The sequence below is a fragment of the Sminthopsis crassicaudata genome, chromosome X (genome assembly GCF_048593235.1).
Source record: "Sminthopsis crassicaudata isolate SCR6 chromosome X, ASM4859323v1, whole genome shotgun sequence".
In the NCBI taxonomy this organism is placed as follows: Eukaryota; Metazoa; Chordata; class Mammalia; order Dasyuromorphia; family Dasyuridae; genus Sminthopsis; species Sminthopsis crassicaudata.
The window spans coordinates 56,764,063-56,783,697 of NC_133623.1; the positions used below are offsets into that span (position 1 = coordinate 56,764,063).

Consider the following 19,635-nt stretch of genomic DNA (forward strand, 5'->3'; position numbering starts at 1 on the left):
AGGCACTTTCCTTCCTGCTCCAGTCTATTTAGTTTGGATTTGATTTGCAAAGTACCAGGCAAATAAATTATGACTATCCTTTGTTAGGTGGATTTAATCTTGGGCGGGAGTCTATCATTTTAATATTGTGTTTGTTCTTTTTGGTTTTTTGCTGAGCCAATTAGGGTTAAGTGACATACCCAGAAGCTCACAGTTAGGAAGTATTAAGTGTCTGAGGCTGAATTTAAACTTAAGATCCGATGCTCTATCCACATAACTATCTAGCTGCAGTGGATATTTTAAACAAAGCTCTAGAAATCCAAATCCCATTGTCAAATCCCTTCTTTAATCATTCACTTCCCAAACCATGTAAGGGCCTATTTCTTTTCACAGTGACTGTCCACATTTGTACAAATATAAAACAAATGTAAAACATTTGTATTAGTCAATAGATCTAAAAAGGTCATTTCTTCCTTGCTCTTCTAATTCATGTAAACTTTCATATCCATGTCATGAGATGTTGGTGTAAATATTTGTGCCAGACTGCCATCCAGTTTCCCCCAATGTTTTTGTACAGTAAGTGACTCCTTACCCCTGTAACTAGGGACTTTAGGTTTATCAAAAGGTAGGACACTAAGTTAATTTGTTTTTGAATGTTTTATACAAATCTACTTTTGGTTTTAGAGCTAGAAATAACATTAGACTCCTTAAGTTCAACTTCTTTTATTTTTTCTTATTGAATTATATTATTTCCTAATTATCACATTTTTTCTCCCATCTCTCTGACCTTCCCCCTTCCTCTTCCAAGAAAGAGAAAGAAAGAAAAAAAAGAGAGGGAGGAAGGAAGGAATAGGGAGGGAAGAGAGAAGGAAAGAAGAGAGCAAAGAAAGGAGGGAAGAAGGAAAGGAAGGAAGGAGGGAAAGAAAGAACGGAGGGAAGGAGGAAGGGAGGAATAAATTAGGAAGACAAAAATAAGACTTTTGCAACTGGCCATGTAAAAAATGTCTCATTTAGCATATTAATTCCTCACCCAGCAGGCAGCATTCTTCATTAACAGTTGAAAATGAAATCAGTTGATAGTTGCATTCATCAAATTTGAATCTTAAGACTTAAGAGTATTTCAGAATTTTGTTTACAATGTTGACATTATAGTAAAAATGATTCTTGAGTCTGCTTGTGTCACTTTGTAGTTCATACAGTAGTTCTCTGAAATGCTCTCCATTTTTTACAGTCCAGTAGTTTTCCGTTCCGGTCATATATGACACTGTTCAGTCATTCCCAATTCAGAGGCACTCCTTAGTTTCCAGTTCTTTGCCACTACAAACAGTGCTGCAATAAACATTTCTGTTCATAGGGGACTTTTTCCTCTTTCTTTGATCTCTTTGTGCTACAGCTCTGGTACTGGTAATCCTGGGTCAAAGGATAGGTACAGTTTAATAACTTGGGCATTGTTCCAAACTGCTTTCCAGAAAGGCTAGACTAATTTATTACTTCCCCACAATGCATCAATGTGCCTATTTTCTCACAGCCTCTCCAGCATTTGCCATTTTTTTTTTTGGGGGGGGGAAAGGGGGTGTTTAACTTTGTCAATCTGATGAGTATGAAGAGGAACGCCAGAGTTGCTTTATTTTGTGTTTCTTTATCAATGTTTTGGAGCAATTTTTTAATGTTATTGATTAGATTTTGTCCCTTGAGAATTACACATTCATATTATTGGATCAATTCGGATCATATCCTTATATATCTTAGAAATAAAACCTCTAATAAACTTGTTGCAAAGATTTCCCAATTAAATGTGTTGGATATGATTGTTAAAAAAAAAAACTTTATTGATTTTATAAAATCAAATATAGTAATAGTGTTTACTCCATTAACTGAGTCTTTGGGTTTATCAAGCACTAGGCTTTTAGGTTAATTTGCTTTTGAAGGTTTTGTATCTGTATGCATGCACGCAATCTGCTACACGGATGGATCGATTTTTTAGCTATTAATGCTCTGATTGTAGTATGGTTTGAGATCTGGTATTGGTCCCCTTTCTTCCTACTGTTTTTTTCTCATTAATTCTGTAAGTCTCCACCTTTTGCTTTTACAGGTGAATTTTGTTATTTTTTCCCTAGCTCAACAAAGGAAGCCTATGATCATTTCATTGGCACAGCACTGAATAAGTAAATCAACTTAAATAATATTGTAATTTTTATTACATTGGCTAAACCTATCCTCCAAATACTTAGATCTATTTTTATTTCTATAAACAGGGTTTTGTAATTATATTCATATAGTTCTTTTATATATCTTGCTAGGGAAATCCCAAAGTATTTCATACATTTTGTAATTATATGGAATTTCTCACTTCCTTATTGGTTTTCCATAGAAATGCAGGTGGATGTATGTGAATTTATTTTAGATCGTGTACTCATGCTGAAATTGTTTCAATTATTTTGAGTTGATTCTCTAGAATCCTCTATATATCTTCAAAAAGTGATACTTTTTTTTCCTTCTTTGTTATTTCCTCAGTGTTAAAACCAGTATTTCTAGCACTACAGCAATGTTGACAATGAAGATCCTTGCTTCACCTCTGATCTTATTGGAAGGGATTCTAGTTTATTCTCACTACACGTAATCCTGGCCCTTTGGCATCAAGGTGGTATGCAAGTGGATGGAATGCTGGGAATGGAGTCGCAAGACTTGAGTTCAAATGTCACATAAGGCACTAACTAGCTGTGGCATCTTGGGCAAATCATTTGCAGGCTTGTTTTCTTATGTAAAGTGAGGGTAATAATATCTACATCCGAGGATTGTGATGAGGTTCAAATTAGTTATTTTTAGTGTTAAACCCAGTACCTGGCAGCTACCAGATGTCCTAGAAGTGCTAGCTATTATTACTATTTTAATTATATAATATTTACCATCTTAAAGGCCTATTTATTCCTATATAAAGTTTTAGTTTAAAAATATAAATGGGTTTTGTATTTGTTAAAATACTATAATTTTATATAGATTTGAACATTATTTTTATATAAAAATTTATTATTGACATAATCATTTTTTGTTAATAAAAATGGGGAAATCCGATTATGACTAGCCCAACATGACCCAGCCAGCTGGATTTGATCCCTGTCTTCTGAGTCCGAATCCAGTTTTCTCTCCATATGCTGCCTTTCCTTGAGCCTTATTTATGAATTTTCTCCTAGGACGGATCTCACACCAGTCTTTTGTTGCCACCAGGAAAGGTGAGAACCAGACATTTCTCAACTTCACGAGGAAGAGTATTTATGGCTCAGCCTCTCCTCTTTTTTCCTTCCCAGAAGCACCATTTGCCCACTAGTTGCCAGCCACACTCCTTCCCGGGGTAGAGGAAAGGGCCTGGCTGCACTCAGTTCCCAGATGCCTCACTCACTCCTCGAAGGATGATGGCCAAGTCTCCTCCTCTCGAGGGGTTGTGGTTCATCTCTTTAATGACGGGGTTGAAGGAGATCAAAGAAGGGCATGGTAGAGCAGGCCCTTAATCCATCTGAGGCTGTTTGCTGCATTGCCCAGGCTCAGGAGCTCTGAGCCGGAGTGGACGATGCCCACCGGGCACCCCTCCATGAAGCCTGGCACCTATACAGCAAACCCCCAGGATGCCGAGGAGGGGCAAATTAACCCCGGTCAGACTAGGAATATTCAAGCTCCTGGGCCAACCAGGATCAGGAAATGAGTGGCCATTGCACTTTTGGCCCCAGTGAGTACTGGAAGACAGGGCACCTAGAACCCAGTGCGGTAGATGGCCATGTGACATTTCCTGGAAGAATTCCAGGCAGTCCATTGCATGTTGGGACAAGTCCTTTCTTTGGGCCAAACCTGACTGCTGTGGGGTTTTTTCCTCCAGCTTCATTCCATCCACTGCTGCCCTTACCTGAGGCTCTGGGACTAAGGGTCTCTATCCCACCCTCAGGCCCTTAAATGCTGACCTGGAGGTGATACGGGCAGTCAGCCCTTTTGTGTTTGCTTTATCTAGAGACTACATTGATTTGGAGGGGCCCCCCCTTCTCTTTAAAGAGGCTTCCTAGGGCCTGGCGGGGAGGTCCCACCCAAGTCCCTTCTTTCCTGGGCAGAGGTGAGAAGGCCCCACCCTAGCTCCGGGAAACAGCTCCCTTCTGGGTGTGTGCAGTGTTCTTGGGGGCAGGGAAGTGGTTCTTTCAGGCAGACACCACTGGGCCAATTATTCTATGTGGAAGGTCCTTGAGTCATTGTAGAGAAGAAAATGGCAGCCAGAAGGGGAAGGAGACTGTCACATCCACCTGACACCAGGGCCGTGGAACTTTTCTACAGTGATGAAGACCTGCCCTTCTCTGAGTGGGTGGGATTTTGCACTCATGTTTGGATGGGGGAGAAGGGGAGAAGATGGATAAGTCCAGTTTTTAGTACAGGGTTTGTGCAGGTTAAGGGGGAAATGTTTCCATTTCAAGCCCAACTGGGGAGAAAACTGGGCACCTGGTCCACCCCCCACCCTACCCCCACCTTACACACTTTGATTTCCATGAGGCCAGAAATCAATAGTCAAGATGGGTGTCTTTCCCCAGGGTGATCCCAAGCCCAGTCCATGTTCCTCCTCCACCCAGCAGGTGACCCTAAGTCTGGCCTGAACTCTGGAGGAGGGGGCAAGGGAGTGTTCTTTGTAAAGGTTAAGGCTCCATCTGTCCTCTGGGCTGACTCATGTCGTTCATCTGCTTCACCTGCTACTCCCATCTCCCTCAGACCTCCCTCATTCCTTAACACTCCCTCCTCTAAACCCCCCACATCCGGCTTCTTGGTGCCAGCCGGTGCAGGGGTCAGGGTCAGCAGAGGTGGGCTGGAGAGGAAACAAGTCCTGCAGTCTGGAAGGGGGGAGGGAGGTCAGGAGAAGCTTTTAGCCTTCTCCCTTTCCCCCACCCCCACCTGCTGTGGCCCCACCCTGGAGCTCCAGGGCAGCCTCACCCAGAAGGGAGTGGGCCTGGTGGCCCTTGGACCAGCACTTGGGAGGGAGAGAGGAAGAGGGAGTGGCAGCTTGGCTCAGGCCTTAGAACAAGAGACAGGCTTTGGCTGGCCCCCTCCCCACAACACAACCCTCCCTCAGTGGGAGAATAAGCCTGCCTGGGTGCTCCCTCTAGTGGTCAGCCAGGGGACCGCAAAGGTAGCAGGCTGGGTGCACTATGGGCTGCAGAGGAGAGGTAAATCTCCTCCCCCACCATCCCCTAGGGATGGGATCTGGGAAGAAGTTTCAGCAAGAGGCAGGGCCAGGAAGTAAAGGGTTTTTATTTAAGTTGGCTGTGAGGGGAAACAAAAGGCAGGAAAAAGGGGACAATAGGCACAAGGAGCTACTGGGAAGAGGCCATGATGCTGGAAACACCTAGAAGGAGAAATGGAAAAGCAGAGTCAGGATGGGGGCCAGACCATGCACTCCTCCCCTGGGCAGAGCTCTAGCTTCAAAGTTCCACCCTCCCTTCTCTAGCTAGAAAGGATTTCCTGGGAAGGGGGGGCAGCGCAAGACATTGGGACTCCCTCAAAGAGGGACTCTGGGGTCCCCTCTCTATTCTGTTTTTTGTATCCAGGGACCAAGCCAGGGGTGGAGTTCTTGGTGCTGTCTTCCTGGCACGTATGACCACTGCCCCACCTCCTCTACCCCCCACCTAGGTGTGGAGATGCTCACTCTCAAAGTCGATCTTTTCCACGATGTTCTTGGGCTTGATACTCTCCTCTTGACTGCAAATGAAAACCTGTCCTGCTTCGTTGGAACTCCAGCCATATTTGCTCATCCACACTTTTAGCTGGTTGTCTGAAATGCGAGAGGGAAGTCAGAGGGAGATTGGGTGCCATCCCTTCCCCCTTGAGTTGGATCAGAAGCAAGGACAACCCACAGGGAGACAAATCCTGGAAAAGGGACAGCTGGGATTTGGAGATGTTCACAGATCCCCACTCAAGGCCTTGGCCCCCCTGTTTTAACCCCCCCCCCAATTACACATCATCTTGTATGATCCTTTATTTCATTTAAATCTACTATCTCCAGGCAGTCCATTGCATGTTGGGACAAGTCCTTTCTTTGGGCCAAACCTGACTGCTGTGGGGTTTTTTCCTCCTGCTTGAGGGCAGGTAGTGTGCACCAGACAGATCCTATGCTATCTATGAAGGTGAGCACGCCGATTCTGTACTACTTTCAACCTCACTGAAGGCTTGGCTTCTAAGTTCTCAGTCACTGCCTTTCCTCCCAAAGCCTCCCTTTTCTGAGTCCTATTTTAGGGCTCACAGGCCCTTTATCACCCAACAGGGGCACTACTTGGGTTTAACTCCACCACCAACTCTCTCCTGCAAGCCTTCTGGCTTCCTTTTGTGCCTCATTTTCTTTCTTTAGACTATAAGCTTTTCAAGGGCAGGCACCATTCTTTTCTTATTTGTACCCCCGGTGCTTAGCATGCGATAGATGTTTGTTTATTATTACACTGTATTATTCTCCCCAAATATTTAACTCATAAAGTAATGCATTGTCATTCTGTGAGTTTTGGCAAACTAAAACCAGGAAGTCTAAGGTGCCAGAGATCCAGTTTCACCTAAACTTTTCCCTAGTTTCCCATTGTTATTTAACAACAAATGTGTTATAAATAAATCAACAAACAGAAGGTGTCCAAGGACTTATTGATGGGGTCCTGAGCAGCACACAGCTGGTCTTGTGGATAAGAACATGCTCCTGAAAGGCACGGGGCCAGCCAAGGTGTGGCCCACACAGACAGAAATCCCGTGCTTGCCTCTGCAGGCAGGCCTTACCTGACAGATCTCCCAGCATCTCAGCAAGCAGCCAGCGGTCAATATGCTGATACGTGATGCCCACCACGTGGCAGATAACTGGGGAGTGGAAAGGGGAAGAAGGTCAGGAGGCAGTCTCCCTCTCGGGGAGTTACTGACTCCCCATCTCAACTAGCCCCTCCCCACTCACTTCCACTAGAGGGGACCAGGGAAGGTTTTCTCACATTTTCGGACTGAGTCTTCAAAGCCTGTGATGCCATTAAGGAGAAGGAGATCCATATTCTCATCCAGGGCATGCTGTAAAAGAGACATGTGGCTGAACTGAGCTGGAGAAAACTGATTGGGTCCACTCCAAATTTATGTTAAAACGATTTCATTTGGGTCCTTGCAGCAGCAAGGCAATTCTTTTGAATCTCCTTAATTCATTCACCAGATTGCTTATCACAGCAGCTTCTCCAAACCTTTAACCTCCCATGGCTCCCCCTTGGCTCCACTTTCAGAGAGAACCGTGCGCCTCATTTTTCACTGAAAAAATTTAAAGTCATTCACTGAATTCCTCTTATCACTTAGATGCCTTTGGCCACAACCTTCTCCTTCACGCATGTCAAGAAGTGGCTCTGCTTTTTGGAAAGGGAAAATTTCGCACAAGCAATCTCAGTCCATTCTGTCCTCTTGAGCAGACTACCTCCTCTATCACCCCAACTCTCATTTATCCTCAATACCTGTTTGAATGCCTTTCTTCTACCCACAAACATGGTTCTATCTCTCTCATCTCACCTCAGGAGGGTTTATGAGAACTATATGAATATATATGTATCTATGTATATGAATATGTATATGTATCTCACCTCAGAAGAGGGGGTTTATATGAGTACTATTGAATTATAGGATTATGAATATATATATAAATATATATAATGTGCATAGACACATATACACACACGCCTCCTAGCTAAACTGCTTGAGACAGCTAGCTTCAGCTTCCACTTCCTTTCCTCTTGCTCTCCACAATTTGGCTCCTGACCTCAGCATTCCACTGAAACTGCTCTCTCCAAAGTCAACCCTGTTGTCAAATCTCCCCCTCCTCCTCCATCTTCCGGCAGCTGCTGCCATCTTTGCTCTTTCCTGACTCGGTTTCTGGGCCACTGCTCTTTCTGGTCTTCTTCCCTTCAAGGTAAGCCGCCTCTTTTGGCCTCCTGCTGGATCTGCATCCAGCTTATTACTGATGGGCACACAGGCCATTCTTTTAGCCTCTTGGGAATCTCATCAGTTCCCGTGGATTCAACGGCCATTTTTCTGCCGAGGATTCTCAGATCTTTCTATCCAGCCCTAACCTCTCTCATGACCCCTGGGCTCACATCCCTAATTGACTGCAGGACATGGTTAGATTGGATTCCAGTAAACTCAGTATGTCCAAGCCAGAACTCATTTCCGCCCCCTCCTGTCACTGTGGAGGGTACTATTCTCTTGTCCCTGTGCCTCACAACCTGGGAGTCCTCCTGCATCTCTTACTCTGAGTGTCCTCTGCATCACCCCACCCCCCTTTTAGGTTGTGCTGTTTTCACCTTTCAGTTTTGGTATAACCCCTCCTCTCCTACATGTCACCTTATGGCTTCTGCGTTGATAACTGCCATGGTCTGCCATGACTGCCCCCTCCCCCCCCCCCACTCAGGGTTTCTCCCAATTCTAACCCATTCTCTGCTCAGTGGTCATAGCGGATTTCCCTAGCACGTAGGTCTAGGCCACTCTGCTCCTCAATCAGCTCCAGAGGCTCGTTACTGCTTCCGGGCTAACCCAGAAGCTCCTGTTTGGCTTTTAAAAGCCTTCACAGCCCAGTCATTTCCTGCGCTGTCCAACCCCATTCCCCTCCAGAGACACTGGGCTCCTTGCTATTCCTCAAACAGGTCACCCCATCTCCCACACAGCTGCCTGCTCCTTGAACGCTTTTCATCTCCCCCCTTCCTGGCTTCCGGACCTTTGGAGTTTCCCTTGGATTTGGCCAGTATGCATTCTGTTTGCACAAGACTGTTTTCTTGGCCTCTGCCCCCCACCTCCTGGAAGAGACAAAGTCACTGGCTTTTTTTTTTTTTAATTTAAAGTCCCTGGCCCTTAACATGCTGCCTGGCATACAAGGGGCATTTAATAAGTGTTTGTTGCTTGACATATAGTAATATCCCACCCAGCCCTTTCTGAAGCAGGAATATATATGCTGGGCAACAGATATGGTTGAAGAGAGAGCACTTTTGCCTGTGCTCCAGAGATCAGGAAATAACCCGGAAGGGCCTCAGGTCACCCCAGAAGCAAACTCCATTCTGCAGAAAAGGGTGGGAAGCCTGGAAAGGGCACCCAGAATGGCAGAAGGGAGAACCGAGACTGGAAGGTAGACTTCTTGAGCCCTGGGCCAGGCCAGCAGGGGCTCTGGGGGGTGAGAGGCTGCTGCCTGTGTGTAGGGCAGAGGGCTCTGGCCTCAGACCCACCCTCAGCCAGTAATGACCCTGGAGTCTCTCTCCCACCCTGAACTGGGCCAAAGACGTGTGCATTGGGATTGGAAGACAGCTTACCCAGAATGCTTGGAAATGACAGGTCTCCAGCAAGTCTCCCAAATACAGGATCTGCCTGATGGGTTGCTCTTCTTGCTGAGAGGAGGAAGCATTAAGGAAAATAATCTCTCAGCACTGGGGGGGGGGAGGGGTGGGATATGACATATAATCCTGAATCCGTCAGAAACCCCTCTTTTCACCTCCCAAAATAGCAATGAGCTTCAAAGGGGTGGGCCTTAGGAAAATAGACCAATCACCAGAAACCCTGGAGGAGAACCAATGAGAGTGGAGAACAAGAGAGGCAATCACAAACAGAAGGGCAGGGATGGCGCTGGGAGAGCTAAGAAAGTAATTAAGGGCTTGCTCCCAGTCCAGCTTCCTGAGGCTCTGAGAACCCCCAAACCTTCCTGAGCCCCACACCCCTTCCCCTGCCTCCCCTGCACCAGGGGTGGAAGGATACGTGAGCCTGGTCGATCATGCACTTGCATAGGGTGAAGTCCGTGTGCGGGAGGTTGGTGAGGGCCTTTAGTAGAATCTGGGCTGTCACTGTGGTCTGAAAGAAGGCCGGGTTGAATTGATATCTGAAAAAAAGGGGACAGGAAGGCCTCAGAGGTGGGTGCCAGCAGGGGCTTGCCTCCCCCCAACCCCTAAACCATTCTCATCTGGTCCCAAGGCCGAACTTCTGGAGAACAAGGCCAGTCCCAGCCAGGGGCTGGGCTCCCCGAGGGAGCCCAAGGCAGTTCTTTAATGGATGCTGGGGATCTGGGCATGCCCTAAACCAGCTATCAGCCACATGTGTGAGTACCCACCCACCACAGAAATTCTCCAAAGGAGAAGCCAAGACCACCCGTGGCTTTGGCTCCCTACTCTCCAAGTATCTCAGGTGACGTCACTTTGTGCTCGGTGGGAAAAGAAATGAGGGATGGATGTTAGGGTGGGGTAAGTATGAGGAAAGAAAAGCAGAAATTATTCCCTTGTGGAAAAAAAGGGGGGTACCAAAGCCAAGTGTTATCCCCCTCCTCCCACAAACCCCCAGCTGTACTAGTTCTGTTGCATTCTCAGCAGAAGGGAGAGGAAGGCTACTCACTTATGTTAAAGAAGAGCCAATCAACATCCCCTAGGGATGGGGAAGGAACTAAGGCACCAGTGCTGGGGTGCACCCAGGGGAGCTCTCCACCTCCACTGCCCCGAAAACATATCTTTAAGCAGAGGCAGAATGACTGACCTGGCTAAGCTGCAGAAAGGACTCTTGGCTGGGGCTGGACCAGACAGCCAAGGAGACCACCCCCTGCAGCTCAGACCTCAAATCTCATATGAAAAGCTATGTGTGCACACTGTCTCCATGTCTGCTTGGCCCATGTCCTTCGGGCGTCTGGCCCCCTGACTGGTAAAGCTGCTGGCCCTTTTGGCTACAGGTCAGACAGTGTCCCAGCTGGGAGGTGCAGAGCCAGTGCCCACTTGGTACTCACAGCTTGAGCACAGCCAAGTTGGCTTCCAGATCATACGCGTTCTCCTTGGCCTGGGTCTCTACGTAGCGTTCCAGGGTGGCCAGGTTCTCAGGATTGTACCTGGGAGGAGGAAGGTACAGCAGGGATGAGGGACACTTCCCTTTGGGCCAATTCAATGGTAAATAAACACTCAGGGTTAGACTAGGTGGCCTCTGAGAGCCCTCTTTCTGCTCTGGATCTGTGTGATCTAAGCCAGTCCTCCGAGGAAAAGCCAAGGAGGCAGAAGATGGCACTGTGAGCCCAAGGAGGCAGCTTCTACCTCTGGAGCCCCCAGCCACTGCCCCTGGAAAATGGCCTTGTGTTGTGGGCACCATCTTGGAAGAGCTGGCTTCAATGTTCATGTCTATCCCTTTCTATCTGTGTGATCCTGTGGAAACAATCTTTCTTGTCTAGAAAATAAGAAGTTTAGAGAATAATGATGGTGGCTAGCATTCAGAACAGCACTTCAAAGAGCCGCTTTCCTCAGCGGCTCCTCCTAAAAGGCAGGGAGAAGGATCCTCTTACCACCCCCATTTTAAAGAAGAAGTTGAGTCACAGAGAAATGATCTGCCCAGAGTCTCAGAAATTGAAGTGAGAGGAAGGCAGTTCAGGCCCTTCTTCCCTACACCACCCCTGGACCTCAGCCGTCCACCCCAGCTGCTCAACCCACAAGCCATCCTCTCGAGGCACAGAGCTCACAATACTGCTCCTGATCAACACTAGCTTCCTAAGGCTTCTGGGATAAAATAAAACTACTTTCACTTTGTGCATTTAAAGTATTCATATAGAACATCTCCCTAACAGCTTCCCCCGTCTTTTTTTGCTGTATCTCCGTCAGGCCATGACAATACCTATGGGCATCCCCAAGGGCTCTATTCTAGGCTTTCCTCTTCTTTGCTACATCTTCACTTGGTGATCTATCCCATGGATCCAATCATCTTCACGCTGGTGAGTTCAAATCTACTTCTGCAGCCCTAATCTACCTCTCTGCTGACCTCCAGGCTGACCTCCGGACAGCCCACAGACATCTTAAAAATGAACATGCCAGAGAGAAGTCACCAAGCTCTCTCCTCTTCCCACCGAGGGCAACACCACTTTCCCCTCATCCTCTCCCAGCCCCATGGCCAAGCAGTGGCTATTTCTACCTTTACGACCCCTGAAACATGTCCCCTTCTCTCCTCCGAGCCTGGACTTTCAGCAGCTCCATCATTCTCCTATTCAATACACCAGTGCTGCCAGGAGCAGTTATACAAAGTCCTTTTTCCTAGGCTGGCTCCCCATGTCCTTTTCGATCCAGGGGACCCAGCTCCTGGCTGTTCCACAAACAGGACCCTCTATATGCCTGAACTCCAGGCCTGGATCACCCTCTTCCTCCCTCCTCATCTCTGCCTCTTGAGCTCCAACTCCCAATCCTTGTTCTACAAGAAGCTTCCCAGAGACTTCCTAACTTGTCCTGCCTCAGTATCCTCGTAACTCAAACCACAGTGTCATCCTCCTGGTAGACTGAACTCCTTGAGGACAGGGCTCTTTTCTTTCTTTCTTTTAAGTTAATTTTATAATTATAACATTTTTTTGACAGTACATATGCATGAATAATTTTTTACAACATTATCCCTGTTCTGTTCCGATTTTTCCCTTCCTTCCTCCACCTCCCTCCCCATACATGTTAAATGTGTTATAGTATATCCTAGATACAATATATGTGTGCAGAACCGAATTTCTTGTTGCACAGGAAGAATTGGATTCAGAAGGTAAAAATAATCTGGGAAGAAAAATAAAAGTGCAAACAGTTTACACTCATTTCCTAGTGTTCCTTCTCTGGGTGTAGCTGATTCTGTCCATCATTGATCCACTTTCATTAGAATACATCCTCATACAGTATTGTTGTTGAACTGTACAATGAGCTGGTTCTGTTCACTTCACTCAGCATCAGTTCATATAAGTTTCTCCAGGCCTTTCTGAATTCATCCTGCTGGTCGTTTCTTACAGAGCAGTAATATTCCATAACATTCATATACCACAATTTACCCAACCATTCTCCAATTGATGGGCATCCGTTCAACTTCCAGTTTCTAGCCACTATGAAAAGAGCTGCCACAAACATTTTGGCACATACAGGTGACAGGCCTCTCTTCTGTGCTCTTTTGTATCTCAGCTCTGGCTCACGGTAATATCTAATAAATGCCAGCCAACTGGCCAAACCTCTTCACAAACTGGTCCCAAGCTCTCTCCAGGCTCATTATGCATTGCTCTGCCTCTCAAACTCTCCATCCAGGCCCAAGGGACCTAAGCACCCCTTTTCTCCATGGTCCTGTGGCTTCCACCTCCCACAAGAGATTGTTTCTGGTCTCCCCAGCAGCTGGCATCTCCACACCCAATATCCTGGCTGGTACAAAATAAAGAGTAGCCTTACTCCTCAAAGAGGCAAAGCCTTCATCATGCACCTCCCATCTTCTCCAGCAGAAATCTGCCTCTCCTTCCCCCCCTCAGTCTTCTCCCTTTAACTACTGGTTCTTTCTCTTCTTTCAAAGCGGCCCAAATCTCTCCATTCTTAAAAAGCCTGCACCAGGGCAGACAATGGTGGAGAGGAGGCTGGACACTGCCTGTGCTCTTCCTGGCTTCCCTCAGAATCAACATTAGATCAAGTCTCTGAATGGATTTGGGAGTGGGAGAACCCACAAACATTCAGGGTGTAATAAATTTCCAGCTTAAGATATCTGGGAAGGACGACATGAAAGGTCTGTTTTAATCGGTCAGGAGAGAATATAGCCCAGCACAGGGAGTCTAGTGGAAGGCTCTTAGACAAAATACATCATGCTTAGTTGCTCTGCTCTGGTTCACAAGGCCGTATGAGCAGATCAGATATGTGACCTCCAACACAGCCAGAGAAGGCAACTGTGAGCCTTGGCTGGGCCCACCTAGTGCAGGGAGGAAGACTGCAGCACTGACATCAGCACTGTCAATGATAAGTCTCTGTCACCCTAGTGAGGAAGCTGGGACAATCTCCTGTGTCCCAAGAGCAGACCTCAATCTTTAAAAATGAGCAAAAAGAGCTCTGATCATAGGGAGCTACTATGGAGACAGGGAAGACCAGAACACAAGCCCAGAAAAGAACAGCAAATGCAAAATGCCTATAGATGAAGCCTCAAGTTGGGATAGGCCTCCAGTTCAAAAGGACCTAAAAAGAGAGATATGGAAAAAAGAAAGGAGAGCATTGTAAGAGAGTTGTTAAAGTTTTTTGGGGAAAGCCACCACCTTGGAAAAGGAAACACAGAAACTGGCTGAAGAAAACTCCTTAAAAAAAATAGAATTGGTGAAATGGGGGGGGGGGGGGGAATGCACTGAACAAAACAATTCTTTAAAAGTACAATTGTACCAGCCAGTAAGTTAGGAGGAGCTGAGTTCAAATCTGCTCTGACACTTAACACTCCTCCTAGCTGTGTGGCCTTGGGCAAGTCACAATTCCAATTGCCTCAGGAAAAAAAAAAAAGTACAATTGGCCAAATGCAAAAGGAGGTAAAAAAAGCTAACTGAAAAAAATAATTCACTAAAAATTAGAATCGAACAAATGGAAGTGAATGCCTCAATGAGAAACCAAGAATCAAACAAAAATTTTTAAAAGAAAAAAGAAGAAAATGTAAAAACATCTTGCTGGAAAAACTGACCTAGAAAACAGATCCAAGAGAATCTAAAAATTACTGGACTACCTAAAATCCATGATGAAAAAAAGGAGGCTAGACAACATCTTTTAAGAAATTATCTAGGAAAATGAATGGATACCCAACAATTGGAGAATGGTTAGGTAAACTATGGTATACGAATGTGATAGAATATTATTGCTCTGTAAGAAATGACCAGCAGGATGAATGCAGAGAGGCTTGGAGAGACTTACATCAATTGATGCTGAGTGAAATGAGCAGAACGAGGAGATCATTATACACTTCAACAATACTGTATCTGATGGAAGTGGATATCTTCAACAAAGAGAAGATCTAATTCAGATCCAATTAATCAATGATGGACAGAATCAGCTACAGCCAAATAAGGGACACTGGGAATTGAGTGTAAACTGTTTGTGCTATTGTCCTTCTTCCCAGGTTACTTTTACCTTCTGAATCCAATTCTTCCTGTGCAACAAGAAATTCGGTTTTGCACACATATATTGTATCTAGGATGTACTGTGGCACATTTGGCATGTATGGGATTGCCTGTCATCTAGGGGAGGGGGTAGAGGGAGGGAGGGGAAAATTCAAAACAGAAGTGAGTACAAGGGATAATATTATATAAAAAAAAAAATTACCCATGCATATGTACTGTCAAAAAAAATTATAATTGGGGCAGCTAGGTGGCACAGTGGATAGAGCACCAGCCTTGAATTCAGGAGGACCCAGTTCAAATTTGGTCTCATACACTTAACACTTCCTAGCTGTGTGACCCTGGGCAAGTCACTTAACCCCAGGCTCAGGAAAACAAAACAAAACAAAACAAAAATTATAATTATAAAATTAATTTTTAAAAATCAAAAGTAAGAACTAACAAACAAAATTAAGAGTTGGTTTATGAAAAGGAAAAACTAACCAAATAGATAAACCTTTGGCTACTTTGATTAAAAACAAAACAAAACAAAACAAAACAAAAAAAAAAACAAGTTACAAGTATCAAAAATGAAAAGGATGAATTTACCACCAATGAAGAGGAAATTAAAGCAATAATTAGGAGCTATTTTGCTCAATTGTATGCCAATAAATCTGATAATCTAAGTGAAACAGATAAATACTTACAAGAAATTTATTCCTCTTTGAAGATGATCTATAATGATATACTTAAGAGTATCCTAGAAAATTAACTAAGAACTACTAGAAACAATAACTTTAGCAAAGTTGCAGGATATGAAATAAACCCACATAAGTCATTGGTTGACATGTCTATGTTACCAACAAAGTCCCGCAGCAAGAGATAGAAAGAGAAATCCCACTTAAAATAACTGCAGAAAATTATAAAATATAATTATTATAGGGTTAAAAAAAAATAACAATTCAGCTGGAAGAATAAAAGATCAAGCATTCCAAGAGAATTAATGAAAAAGAAATGCAAAGAAAGGTGGTCTAGCTGTATCAGATCTAAAATTATATCAAAAAGCAGGGGTCATCAAAATTATTTGGTCCTGGCTAAGAAACAGAGTAGTGGATCAGTGAAATAGGTTAGATTAGGTTCACACAAACAAAATAGGCAATGACTGTGGTAATCTAGTGTTTGATAAGCCCAAAGCCTCCAGCTTCTGGAATAAGAACTCATTATTTAAGAAAATTTGCTGGGAAAACTGGAAAATAGTATGGCAGAAACTAGACAATGAACAAAATCTAAAACTTATACCAAAATAAGGTCAAAATGAATTCATGATTTAGACATAAGGGACAATACTATGACAAATTAGGAGAATAAGGGAGTTTTACCACATAGATCTGTGAAGAAGGAATTTTGAGCAAAGAACTAGAGAACATTATAAAATGCAAAATGAATAAATGATTACATTAAATTTAAAAAATTTTGTACAAACAAAAGCAATGCAACCAAGATTGGAAGGGAAGCAAAAAAAGTAGGAAAATATTTTTACATCCAATGTTTCTGATAAAGGTTTTATTTCTAAAATAAGAGATCTGACTCAAATTTATATGGTAAGCCATTTCTCCAATTGATAAATGGTAAAAGGATTGGAATAGACTATTTTCAAATGAAGAAATGAAAAAATGAAAATCAATTTTTTTTTGAGTCTGGGGTTACGTGACTTGCCCAGGGTCACACAGCCAGGAAGTGTTAAGTGTCTGAGGCCAGATTTGAACTCGGGTCCTCCTGAATTCAGGGCTGGTGCTCTATCTACTGTGCCACCTAGCTGCCCCAATCATTTCTAATTATATGAAAAAATGCTCTAACTCATTATTGATCAGAACAGTGCAAATTAAGACAACTCGGAGCTACCATTTTACACCTCTCAGATTGGCTAAGATGCCAGGAAAAGATAATAAATATTGGAGATGTGGGAAAACTGGAACAGTAATGCCTTGTTGCTGGAGTTGTGAATTGATGCAACCATTCTGGAGAGCAATTTGGAACTATGCCCAACCATCCTGGAACTATGCTATCAAACTGTATATAACCTTTGAACCAGTTGTGTCTTTACTGGGTCTGTATCCCAAAGAGATCATGAAAATGGGAAAAAGACCCATATATGCAATCCTTTTTGTAGGGGCAAAGAATTGGAAATTGAGTGGGCACCCATCATTTGGGGAATGGCTGAATAAACTGTGGTATATGAAATAGAATATTGTTTTATAAGAAACAATAAGCAGGATGATTTCAGGGAAGACTTGCATGAACTGATGCTTATGTGAAGTGAGTGGAATCGAGATCATTGTATACAAGAAGATTATGCGATAGACTTGGATCTTTTCAAGGATGAGGTGATTTGAGGCAATTCCAATAGACTTGTGATGGATAGAGCCATTCTGCATCTAGAGAACTATGGACTCTGAACGTGGACCAAAGCAAAGCATTCTCATTTTGTTGTTTGTTGTAGGTTTTTTCTCATTTTTTCCTCTCTGACCTTCTGAAGTAATTTTTTCTTGTGCAGCATGACAAATATGGAAATGTTCAAAAGAATTGTACATGTTTAATCTATATTAGATTGCTTGTTGTCTACGGGACTAGACCCTACCATCCTCTCACATGATCTTATTTCTCCCTGTTCTCAACTTTTAGAAAAACCCATCTACACGGATGGCCTCCCATCTTACTCCTCAACCCTTCAGAAGCTGGCCAATGACATCATGCTGCCAGGGATCAGAGTCCCCCCCTTCTCTCCTCCCATCATCGCCACATCAAGTCCGGCAGCAGGGCATACTTCTGGCCTAGATTTTTGCACCAGCTCCCCAATTCTTCACAAAGCAAAGTTATTTCTCTCAAGTGCAGCTCTGTCGGGACACAGACTCCCTGCATCGCCTAGGATAAAATACATCAACAAGCAGGTCCCTGTTGGGTATCAGTCACTGTGCTGAGGGGCATGAAATCCCTGCTCTCAAGCAGCTCGATTTAGTAACATGAAAGCAACAGCATTCTAGTAAGGTACAGACAGGATACACATGAGTCTTTCAAGGAGAAGGCACCGGAGGAAGCGTTTAGGCGGGATTTTGGCTGAGATGGGAAGTCTTTAGTTAGGAAAGGAGTGGAGATGAGGGTGAAAGGCATCCCGGTCTGGAGTACACAGAGAAGATGCCCAGAGTCGGGGAGGTGGTTGTGTGGGGTGTGAGGAGCGGCCAGGAGGCCGGTGGCACTGGATCAAACAAGGCGCGAAAGGCCAGGTTACAAAGCGCTTTAAGAGCTAGAGAATTTTCTATTTGATTCTGGAAGTAATAGGGAGCCAGAGTTTCCAGAGGAGTTTAATGAATGGGGGAGAGCAATTTGACTGCCAGCTGAATGAAGAGGTGGAGTGGGGAGAGACAGGAGTTAGGAGACCCGGCAGCAGTGTGAGCGAGAGCCCCCGCACCAAGCGGGCAGCAGTGCTGGCAGAGACGTTGCAAAGGTGGAAGGGATGGCAGGGGGTGAGGGGGATCAGGAAGGCGCGAATGATTCCGCAGGCCGGTGGGCTCGGTTTAGGATAGTTAGGGAACATCCGGGCAGCGAGGGGGCTTAGGGGACAGAATGCAGAGTCCAGAGCCAGGAAGGCTTCAGACACTGACCAGCGGCGTGACTCTGCCTTAGTCTCCTGGAGAAAGAACCGGCAAACGTCCGCCTTTCTCTGCCAAGAAAATGCCGCGTGTGCTCACCCTGGCCGCGAAGTGGAGGAGGATCCCCGAATGCGGGCAGCTGAGATCACGGGATCTTTTAAAGCCCCTTATAACCTGCCCCTCTCCTTCCACCTCACGGGGGCTCCTCTCTGAATTCTGGGCATTTTTACTAGTGACAGCCAGTAGTCTCATAATGAAGTCTAGAAGACTCTCCTCTCTCTTCCAATCTTCCTTCTGGCGCCAACTAACACCCATCTTCCGCCTGGCTGGCCCTGAGTCCGGGGACGCTCCTCCCGCCCACACCGCAGAGCGCTCCCTAGTCCCCCTCAAAGGTCAGCCCCAGGAAGGGCGCCCCTGCACCTCCCCCACGCTGCCACCATTATCCGGGGTTGGCCCGCATCTATTTGGCACCTACTGATGGACGCGCGTGGCCTCCGGGATGAACCGTAATGATGCGCCGGAGTAAGCGCTCACGGACGGGCCGCTGCGAAGGGCCTTGAACGCCGCGCACAGCCGCGTTCGCACGGCCCGGGGAGTCCTAACGCGCCCGTCCTCAGCTCCGGCCCTCCCCCGTCCTACCTGTCGATCCCCTTGAGCAGCTTGCCCACGTTGGCGCGCATCTGCTCGAACAGAGCCATGTCCTCCTCCTGTTCGAAAGCTGAAGCAGACGCCGAGGCCGAGTCCTGATCAGTAACCGGAACCGGAAGGTGCGCGGAGGACGGAACCCCTCCTTCTCCGAAGACGCTGTCGGCCGCATGGTCGTCAATCTCTTCCACAGGAGGTGGGGGAGGCGGCGGTACAGGAGGCGGTGGAGGGGGATGCTTCCGGGTCCCGCGTGGCTTCCTCTTCCGGGTTCGTTCCATTCTAGCGCGTGCGCACTCGCACCGAGGGAGAGTGAGCTAGCGAGCGAGTACCCGCCGACAGGAAGGTGGGGAAAAATCCCTCGGGAGCCAGCGCGCAGGCGTACCCGGCTCTCTCTCGCCTTTCTCCCCCTGCCCCTAATGTTACTCACTCCCCCTCCCCCTCCGAGTGGGCGGGACCAAAGTTTTGCATTGTTGCCCCTCCCCGCCGGCTCGGTCACGTGTCAGGAGG

General features: G+C 45.9%; 1 protein-coding gene across 1 annotated transcript; it reads right to left on the bottom strand.

The window, feature by feature from the left end:
* Nucleotides 1–5,235: 5,235 nt before the first annotated feature.
* EIF3K (eukaryotic translation initiation factor 3 subunit K) lies at nucleotides 5,236–19,580 on the bottom strand. Its single transcript, XM_074277617.1, has 8 exons — nucleotides 19,123–19,580; nucleotides 10,745–10,843; nucleotides 9,736–9,856; nucleotides 9,297–9,371; nucleotides 6,960–7,032; nucleotides 6,757–6,834; nucleotides 5,648–5,773; nucleotides 5,236–5,347 (listed from the first exon to the last, which is right to left on the bottom strand). Exons 1-8 carry the CDS (start codon nucleotides 19,404–19,406, stop codon nucleotides 5,316–5,318), a joined length of 888 nt encoding a protein of 295 aa, XP_074133718.1. The 5' UTR covers nucleotides 19,407–19,580; the 3' UTR covers nucleotides 5,236–5,315.
* Nucleotides 19,581–19,635: the final 55 nt, after the last annotated feature.